This window comes from Anolis carolinensis, chromosome 1 (genome assembly GCF_035594765.1).
Source record: "Anolis carolinensis isolate JA03-04 chromosome 1, rAnoCar3.1.pri, whole genome shotgun sequence".
Lineage (NCBI taxonomy): Eukaryota > Metazoa > Chordata > Lepidosauria > Squamata > Dactyloidae > Anolis > Anolis carolinensis.
The window spans coordinates 32,513,251-32,523,974 of record NC_085841.1 but is presented as its reverse complement, the minus strand read 5'-3'; the positions used below and the strand labels follow the sequence as shown (position 1 = coordinate 32,523,974).

Here is a 10,724-nt window from a genome sequence, read left to right as displayed (position 1 = left end):
GAAAAGACAGAGCCAGCCCACCCTCCCTAGGAGAGGTGCTTGAGTCTGAAGTTTCCTGTCCTTACCCTACATAGTTGTCCACATCTAGCCAATTCAAGGAAGCTCAGATGAGCACTGAAATGCTAACAAAGCCACTGCACAATGTCGGCTTCTACAAGCCCCTCTCCATGACTGGGTTGCAAAAAGTAGGGCTTCGTTAAAATGACTGGATATAAGCTAGAAGAGATCTACCATCTCAAAACAAGCTATTTCTAGGATCTATTTCATTCATGTACATTAGACAGCACTTAAAACAACAAAAGCCTTGAAGAATGAACCAAACATCAGTTTTAACCCACTGACTCCTACATTAGTTACAGCAGCACAGATTACAATAAGAACTTTATTGCATGGTTCTCAACCTGTGGGTCCCCAGGTGTTTTGGCCTACAACTCCCAGAAATCCCAGCCAGTTTACCAGCTGTTAGGATTTCTGGGAGTTGAAGGCCAAAACATCTGGGGACCCACAGGTTAAAAACCACTGGTCTACGTAGCCACCTTTCTTCAACGCAAATTGGTTCATTGGCTCCAGACCTGAACAAATAAAAGAATGTATGAGAAGCTTGGAGAGAAATATGCATAATGTGTGGAATGAACCTTGAATAAAAGTAACCCAAAGACGGAAAGGACTGATTGAAAAATGTAAACTTCTATTTTTTGTTATATAGTACAATATTTAACATCTAATGGCAATAGGATTACATACACAGCATATTATTTACACAATTTCTGAGCTTTATAAATGTTATAAAACGTGTGACTCGATTTCATCCAAACACAAACATTTCCATTGATTTCACAAGACCTCCTATTAATTTTTGATGGTTCTTTCATTTTCATCTCCTAACCTTTCTGAATTGGCCATTTTCCTCACTTTAAAACAGCTATTTAGAGTTCCATATTTATTACTTCCTTATACCCATTCCTGTCTATTCATATTTTCCTCCCAGTCCAGAGGCCAAATTGAACACAACAGCTGAAGGATGGTTTGTGCTGAACAGAACGGAACTGTTCAATCGCTTTGATTTAAACCAGAAATAGGACCTTTGTGGCCCTCCAGATATTGATGATAATGGTACGGGAAGAAGGCTCAACCTGACAACACTTGGAAGGCTATATATTCTTCAACCTCAATTCAAATTCAAATTTGCTGGTTAGGCTTAACCAGCAAATGTCATTTGAATGCGAGACCCAGAAGCCTTAGCCAGCACAGGCAGTGACAAGAAATGCTACAAGATGCAATCCAACAATGATTCCCAATGCTGTCCTAACTAGTGTTCCATCACTTATCGCAGGGGTCCCGTTCCATGACCTACCACGATAAGTGGAAATCCGCGAAGTAGGGACACTATTTTAATTTTAATATTTATACATTATTTTGTTATGCTGCCTTTCTCCCCCTTGCAAGCCCCGGGGAGCTAGTGAACCCTTCCCTACCAGAGCCGGCAGGGCCCTTATTCCGGACCCTTAATGTTGCTCTGGCTGCTTCCCTGCAGCCAGGGAAGAAAGAACGCTGCTCCAGCCGGATGAATGAGTGAGAGAGGGTGGGTGAGGGAGTGAAGGCTGGTGGTGGCAGCAAAAGCCTGGAAGAGGCAGTCAGGTCTAGCTTCTGACTCCGCTCCAGCCAGGCCATGCTGGGAAACATGGAGGACTCAGAAGAGGGGGCAGGGCGGAGGCAGAAGCTGGACCTGGCTACCTCTTCCAGGCTTTTGCTGCTGCCACCGGCCTTCACTCTCTCACCCACCCTCCTCCTTTGCTCACTCATCTGGAGTAGTGTTCATTCTTCCCTGCGTGCAGGGAAGCACCCAGAGCAACATGATGAGCCCAGACCAAGGGCCCAGCAGGCGCTGGTAGGGAAGGGTTGCAAGGGGGAGAAAGGCCACATAACAATTAAAATGTTTAAATATACCCCCGTTTCCCCACGAAACAGCAAGTCCGCGAAAAGTGAATCGCAAATTAGCGGGGGAACACTGTAGTCCCATTGAACTAATGATTGGATAAGCAATCACTTAAGTAAATTTTGTTGTGTTGATGACTTAATTCTATAGCTGGGACTATGAGCAGTTTTCTGAAGAACAATATGTACAAGGCTTGAAGACACATACAAAACCAATGAGATTTGCTTGTCTGAACATCTGATGCCCACATCAAGCAGACTTGGTTGGGGACATCCCTTAACTTGCTCTCTCATTTCAAAAACGGAACGGGCAGTTTGAGAATCCCAAGCTCCCTCCCATATATGTAGAACTATTTTTATCTTGTTGATCCTCACCTACATTACTTAGCGGGACGCTGACAGATCTAACAATTGAGAGAGCTGTTTTGCTTGCATAGCCACTATTAAATGAAGCATTGAAAGGTAGGTTTAAAAAAAAAGAAAAGGGTTGGAGGGAGCAAGGGGGAGAGAATAGAAGCCACTTAGCAGGATTGTATAGGCAGCAAGCTATTTTTGTTCCCTGAAGTGTCTTTAATCTGTATCCCTTAGGTACTTTGTAACCTTGATGAGAGCTTGAGTACCCTTGAGGCGATGTGTTCCAATTTGAAAATTACTGTTCCAAAGGTTTCTTATCTGAAATGATGTCAATCCAGACCTATTGCACACAACAATTTTCTTGTGGCTCGCATCTGTCTTTTCTCTCTCCTCCCCACTAAACAGAAACTATTCTTTCTAGGTGGACCTTTTAGCCACTGAACGGGGAGGAAACTGCTGCCTTGCAGACAAATGTTAATAAATCCAAGTTGTCAAGAGTAAAGGGAGAAAAGAGTGATTGGATCTGAGTTGTGAGCACTCACTTCAGGAGAATGCTTTAGACAAGGGCACAGCATACCACCGGTTTTACTCTCGTTTCAACTTTTAAGGCTTCAGGGGGAACAGACTAACCACTAACCAAATTACGGAAAGGAGGCAGTCACTGCTTCCCTATAATGCTGAACCTTTGTTGAGTATTATCTACATAAAGGAGGCAACTCCACACAGTACATTTTGGTGGTATCTTCCCCAGAGGAAAGACATTGTGAACTCCCAGTTGTGTTCCTTTATGCTAAGTGTTAATCCAAAATGTAGTGTTGTAAGAACTCTCCAAGACTTTAGAAAAGTAGTAAAGCTTTTTAAAAAAGGAATGTCATGGCTTTTAACGGAAGCTGCCACTCCCCAGCCCCAAGAAAGACAACAGCGTAGGAAAAATGAAAAGGCTGCACAGTGTTTCTGGAGAAAAGGCCAGTGCAAACTCAATTCATTCCAGAGGCAGAACAAATTCAAGGACATTTTACTCTGCTTCTAGATTTTTCTTCCTGAATTAGATTAATAACTTGCCTCCCATGCCCTGAAACCGTCACAAGTAACATTTAGGGACCTTCCAGAGGATCCTGCAAATATTTTGCCTCATTCATATAATTTTACAGGGCTACGTAGCAGAGAAAGGCAACTGCCAGACATTAGGGTGGGGCAGTATTGCACACAAAATGTCACCATTTGAGAGATATTTTTATACCAAAATGGCCAAGGGTCTTGTAGGCTTTAGGAGATGTTTCTGGCTATTTTGCAAAACATTTAGCATCTTGATCACCCTTCTTAGGCATATGCATGTATATGCTTTCAAGTCCCCAACTGGCAACCCCATTAATATTATTTTTTTAAGGCAAGGAATACTCTGAGATGGTTTTGTCAATTTCTTCCTCTAAAATATAGCCAACAGTAGTTGTTAGCCATCTCCCATCCAATTAGTAAAATGGACCAATCCTGCTTGGCTTCCAAGATTAGAGAGGATCTGTTATCTTTAGGCCATTCAGGAGAAGAGGAATACCTTAAACATGGCAAAATGACCAATAGTGCCCGTGGAGGCTTCCCATTTTCTCTAGGGTACTGGAGGGGCCTTGAGCATTGCAAAATCGCTTTGTAACTGCATGTATCCAACAGAAAACAGCATCCCCAGGTTATCTGTACCCAAGGTTAAAGGAGTACCTGTACAGGTGTAGCATAGGATATTTTCCAATAATGTCTTTCATTCAAAAAACAAGAAAAATAACTTAACATGGGAAAGCCAGAAAGGATGCACAATTCTGATTTGAAACATTCAATCTGGAAGCACCTTAGTATAGTAAGAGCATGAGATGCAGCTGGAAATACACAGCTGCAGAAGGTCTGAAGTGAAAAACATGACACCCTTGAACACTGGGTAGATGCCACAGATATCTTCTGATCAGTAATTCTGAACCTACATACAATAGAAATGTATCTGTATTTGTAAAAATGAAATATCTGCAGGAAATCCCTGCAGAAGAGAAGGCTGAGATGAGACATGATAGCCATGTATAAATATGTGATGGTAAGTCATAGGAAAGAGGGTACAAGTTTGTTTTCTGCATCCCTGGAGACTAGGACGAGGAACAATGGCTTCAAACTACAGAGAAGGAGATTCCACTTGAACATTAGGAGGAACTTCCTAACTGTGAAGAGCTGTTTGGCAGTAGAACTCACTGCCTCGGAGTGTGGTGGAGGCTCCTTCTTTGGAGGCTTTTAAGCAGAGGCTGGATGGCCATCTGTCAGGGGTGATTTGAATGTCATCTTCCTGCTTCTTGGCAGGGGATTGGACTGGATGGCCCACGAGGTGTCTTCCAACTGATTCTATGATACAAAAACAAAGTACAGTAGAGTCTCACTTATCCAAAATTCACTTATCCAACATTCTGGATTATCCAATGCATTTTTGTAGTCAATGTTTTCAATATATTGTGCTTTTTTGGTGCTAAATTCATAAATACAGTAATTACTATGTAGCATTACTGCATATTGAACTACTTTTTCTGTCAAATTTGTTGTATAACATGATGTTTTGGTGCTTAATTTGTAAAATCATAACCTAATTTGATATTTAATAGGCTTCTCCTTAATCTCTCATTATCCAACATATTCGCTTATCCAACATTCTGCCGGCCCGTTTATGTTGCATATGTGAGACTCTACTGTAATGGGCCACATAGCTATTTGTTCTTTGACTTCCTGCTGTCATACATAGATTCAATACCCATTTCCCACTGTAAAACTGGATGTGATATAAACGGGTCCTGAAGGATGATCACAAACAGAACTTGTTGTCACACTTTTGTGTCTAAACAAGCCCTCTAAGTCAACATTTTATGTCCAAGATAATCCAGATTCACTGTACATGGCAGGTTTCATCCAGCTCATTTTCTCCTGAATTTAGGGAACATTTGGTTGGGATGCTGTGTAGACATTCTGCAGATTGTTCAGCATCTGCTTGGGCTGATTGGTTAAAGGCAGAAAGGGGAGATCTTGGGGTAAAATCCAGTGAGCCAAGAACTTCTACTTCTTGCAGGTGAAAATTGTTTACCTGGAAAACACATCATAATTAGACATTATTTTAGAGAAACAAGAAAGATATTTAGTTAGATAAGGATGCATGTCACTTCCAAGTTTAAAGCAGCAGAACACAAGATCCAGTTGTTCAAAACTTCTCCCTTGGACAGATACCATTGCTTCTTATGGGCAGCTTGTAGCTGCAGTAGAAGAAAGTATTTTTCCTCCAATTTTCAGTATTAGCAAAGCAGATGATCTAGGCAACCTCTTTGTTGGCTAATAGAACAAAATGTGAAACCTACAAGGCAGGAGAAGGAATTCATCTTGTTTTCACCAAAGGTTCATTTTGAGGCTCTGAAGTGTTTGAAAGCTGAGGGGAAAAGGTGATCTTAAATGCATATTTTTCTCACTCCCGTATATGTCCAAGAAAAAAAAATGTACATATGTGCCCTGGTTAAAAAAAACTGTGACTCTGTGCTCCCTGCTTAATTAGTTGAATATACAGTAGAGTATCACTTATCCAACATAAACGGGCCGGCAGAATGTTGGATAAGTGAATATGTTGGATAATAAGGAGAGATTAAGGAAAAGCCTATTAAACATCAAATTAGGTTATGATTTTACAAATTAAGCACCAAAACATCATGTTAGACAACAAATTGCCAGAAACAGTAGTTCAATATGCAGTAATGCTATGTAGTAATTACTGTATTTACGAATTTAGCACCAAAATATCATGATATATTGAAAACATTGACTACAAAAATGCGTTGGATAATCCAGAACGTTGGATAAGCGAGTGTTGGATAAGTGAGACTCTACTGTATAAGGTTTCTCAAGTCTGGATAATAGGGTTGCATCTTAACTTTTTTCCATCTTCATCCTTATTTCTTTAAAAGTTGTACAATAAGCCTAAGGCACATATGTAAGGACTCAGGCAGATATACTTCATGACTTTCCTGATAAATTCAAGCACATGGTTCATTGTACCAATTACCTTTTGTAGTTTGCTGCCCTCTGCTGGTGCTTCAAGGTCCTCAGACAGATCCCTGCATTTAGAAAATTGTGAGGTTCTCAAATTCTGATGGCATTGAGGAGTCTTCCCTCGAACTGTTGGACAGAAGGTGCCGTTTTCTGGGGGGGGGGGGGGGGGGAGATGAGAAAATCCTTAAGATTTTTAAAATATTATTTAAAATATGTAACAATAACTCTCCCATGCAGTGTTACCATTAGTAATGCACTTCTCCCTGTTAAAAAGTTCTCCATTACACCTGAAATGGTTAATATAATACAATGACCCCCACCCCCTCCACCACTTTGGTAAATAAGACTTAGAATTGTGATTATGTTTCTCTAATGATGTGAAAATCTCCACAACCTATGTGAATATTTCCTTTTTTTAGTTATAATCCTTGTCATACATAATGCCGTGTGCTCCAGACAAATGCTATTAAAAAGCAGTGTCCCAGACCCTCTGAGAACCAGAAGTTGACCACAGAATTGTGATGGAAAATCTAAAGATGAGGAAGAAGTATATTCCATATATAATTATTACATATTGATAGATTTACCACAGGAAAATAAAATCAATGATTTTGGGGTTTTTTTGAGGTTTTTTTCCCAGCTTTGTGTGGTCCTTGACCCCTAGGGCTGATTATACCAAATAAAAGCAAATATTATTTTAAATCAGTGGGTCTCAACCTGTGGGCCGCGGCCCAGCAGTGGGCTGCGAGAACAAAAATCCAGTTCGCGAACCTCCTTCCTCTTTATTTATTATATTAATTTTATTTCCACTCCTTTCCACAGAGCTGGCCATTGCATTGGATAGACCACATCAGCTCTAGATAATTAAATATGTTTTTTTGTGGGCGAGCAAATAGCGACTACTGGATGACATATGTTCTGTTTCTGAAACTAGAGCGGATGTGGTCTATCCAATACAATTTTCTGACTCAGCACCCCAAATAACCAAACCAAATCTAATGTTGACCAAAAACTGATTCGTAACCTTTTTGGTACTAATGTTGGAGAGTGGTCCCTGGTTAAAGTGGTCCCTGGTCAAAAAAAGGTTGGGAACCATTGCTTTAAATGGACTCACCCTTTTCCCCCACCTCTAGGGAGACAACAGACTCATATTGTGTTCTGTCCTGAAGCATCACTGGGCTGCAATGCTGAAATGCAGTTTCCTTTTTAGTAACAGCATCTCTTAAAGGAAATGTGGTCTCTTCATCAATTCTTCTGTTTTCTTGGGATTTGTATTTCTTTGTAGTAATCTCAGTAACCTCATCAGATGAAGCCTGTTTGATAGGGTTGCTATCATTACTTTGCACTGGATTGTGAGAACGTTGGCAGGGAGAACTGGGGATGTTGGTTTGTTTCAGCCGAGCATTCAGTAAAGAGACTTGTGTCCTCCACATCTCATTTTCTTGCTCTAATTTGTGGTGATCAGTAAGCAGGGCACAGAACCTGTCCAGGTCCAGATCTGCCTCTATGCTGTTATCTTCAAGGGAATCTCTCAATTTTCCCATTTCCTGGGTGTTTTCTGCCTCCACAGTTCTCTCTTCAAATGATCCCCGTAGCTCTTCCATCTCCTCTATGCCAGTATCCTTATGACAACCTGCAGAAAACAAGATAAGCTGTTACTGTCTCTGGAGGCTTGCAAACAAAGCCTTCACAATATTTTCAGGTAAAGTATATTGGATTCAAGTATCTGAGAAAATGTCTCAAAAAGTGCTAAACGCATTTGAAAATCTGTTTCAGAAAGCCAAGAACATCAGAAATGTTATTTACCCTTTCAGATATATACCCGGTATTACTTAAATCTAATGTGCCATTGAATTTAATGTGAATCTCAATTTTCAAAACCCTGAAACCAAAACAAGTATTTGTTGCCGAATGTAATGTGCAACAGCAAAAAGTGCACTTTGTAATATTGCCATTACAACTGCTGTCTGCTTACAATTCTTTCTTTTAAAAAAACAAAAGTGTTAGAACACCAAAGCTTTCAGCAATGGAAATGAAAACCTTGGGGTGCATCTATGCTGTAGAATGAATCCACTTTAACTGCCCTGGCTCAATATTATGGAGTTGTAGGGGCTGTAGTTTTGCAAGGTCTTGAGCCTTCTGCCAAAAATGCTGATGCCTGACCAAACTACAGATCCCAGCATTACATAGCATTGAGCCATGACAACTAAATTACAGATGTCATCCCTCAAATAGAAACTCCAGGCACTCCTGAAGCAGCTTCCCTTTTTGCTTTGGCTCAACAGTAAGATTATCATATTACGTGAATCTAATGCACACCCTAATTTTGGCAAGGTAATTTAGCCAAAAAAGGTGAATATTAGATTTGAGCAAATATGGTACTTCCCTACTTTTAAGAATTTACTCAGAATATCTTCAAAGGATCTTTTCACAGTAGGTTGAAAGGAGTGTAACTCTTCCTAATGTATATTCTGTATCCTCCTGGGTTTTAGATTACATATATATTCATTTATAAGTCTACCTCCTGCTTCCTAAACTGTGGGTACTGGCCCCTTAACTTAATCTTGGGTCACAAATCATTTGGCAACAGTAAAAGGTTTCTGAACGGCACCTAGACATTTACACAAATCTGTTAGCAACAATGTGCAGCATTTACAGTGGACTTTACAGACAATGCTTCAGCTGGACTCCATAAAAAGGGAATCCAATCTGTTTAGCAAGCGTTGCAATTGCTGATGATCAATACATGTTTGGTTTTTATACCTATTTTATATACCTAAATACCTAGTGTTGCGTAATCTCTTGGGCAGAATAAGGTTGCGAGTGGGAAAAGTTTAAGAAATCCTTGTCTACTTCAGGTCAAGGACAGGTTTTGATGTGATTCATGGATAAGTTGAGGATCATTCAATGGAGAAGGGAAATATCAGGCCAGGGTCATCACTCTACTCAGAGAAGGGATAGGAGTTAGGGTACAGCACTTACATTGACCTATGGATAAGCCAATCCAGGTTTTTGGGGTTTATTTTTTGACTCAAAATTCTGGTATATACAGTATGTTTTTGTGTTTCTCAAATTCTGCGTTTTGAAGGACTGCTGTTTTTGAGTCCCAACCCCCTTTTTTGTTGTTAACATATAGTCAGCCGTCCATATTAGCTGAGGTTAGGGTTCAGAACCCTCATAAATGTAGAAAATGTACAAATTAAAGAACATCTTTCTAGAAATCTCTAGATCCTCTGAGGCAACTCTATGGTCAACTTATCACCAGCTTCTTTTCAAAATGTATTTATTGGCCTTCAGTACCAAAAATGTTCTTGTATATAACATATATAATTATTAGATATTGATAGATTTACTACATGAAATAATATAGCTAGTCATCCAATCAGTGTAAAATATGTGTCTACACTACAGTTTGATTCAATGCGAAATGTCATACCTGTAGTATTCAGAATCATGAAATGATGGTAGTGAGTAGAAAGAAGAAAGCCAGAAAAGAGAATTCTCACTATTTGCTCAAATGTTTAGAATCCTGTCCTCTAAACTAGAGCGCTATAACTGTCCAGGACAGAAATCTAAGTATCAAAATACAAATCAGAGTGTTGTAGGATAGAGCCAGGGCATTTAGTGGTATAAAAGTGTCATGCATTGAACACAAATATACACACAATGTTGATATAATCTGCTGAGAATTTCAGTATGTCCTAGTTCCAGCACAGTGGTTTTTAAACAGCCCATTAGCAGCTGGATTCATCTGTAAAAGGATTACTTTGTGCTTTTCAAAGAGGCCTGCTACTTACATAGATCTCCCATCGTCAACTGCATCTCAAGCTTGTGAATCTTGTCCATCATGAGTTCTTTTTCCTGTTTCAGTTCTCTATAATTTCCTAACCATTGCTGAAATTTATGATGCAAAGAAATATACGCTTTTTTCAGCTGCTCCTCCTGAAAAAACATTTTGAATAAACATGCAAGTTGTTATTGCCACATAAACTTCACAGATAAGCATACTGCCCTGTTTACCTATTTGTTTTTAGACCTAGTACAAGGTGTGGGAAATATTTCTTTAACACCTTAAACATCTTGAAACCCAAATGCTGGAAACAGCACTTTTCCCCATATCAATTTCCCTGTAATTTTAAGATCTTCCATTGAGGTCTCACTTGAATCACCTTCCTAACTGGGCATGCACTACAATTAGGTTTTAACACCATATTAGGTTTTAAAAGTGTATAAACCTCAAAAAATATTCATCTTGGCATGAAAGTGGCTTTGGATTCAAAATACAGGATATGGCATACTACAATGGGTTGGTGAGGATTTGCATATAGCTCTGGTGGTAGATAGCATGGCTGTTGAGGCATTACTACACCAATGAAATCATGGCT

The 10,724-nt window shown here is 39.8% G+C and overlaps 1 protein-coding gene across 2 annotated transcripts in view; it reads right to left on the bottom strand.

Annotated features, from left to right (window-relative positions):
• Nucleotides 1-668: 668 nt before the first annotated feature.
• Nucleotides 669-10,724, bottom strand: part of cenpf (centromere protein F) — a 41,923-nt gene continuing 31,867 nt past the window's right edge. Inside the window, exons 14-17 of one of the 2 annotated variants that reach the window (XM_008125846.3) lie at nucleotides 10,137-10,281; nucleotides 7,454-7,972; nucleotides 6,353-6,489; nucleotides 669-5,389 (exon numbers count right to left, since the gene is read on the bottom strand). In XM_008125846.3, the coding sequence (XP_008124053.2) occupies nucleotides 5,195-5,389; nucleotides 6,353-6,489; nucleotides 7,454-7,972; nucleotides 10,137-10,281 (996 nt within the window). In that variant the 3' untranslated portion in view covers nucleotides 669-5,194. The remainder of the gene's footprint in view (nucleotides 5,390-6,352; nucleotides 6,490-7,453; nucleotides 7,973-10,136; nucleotides 10,282-10,724) is intronic. The other variant, XM_062972066.1, reaches the window with a different exon arrangement.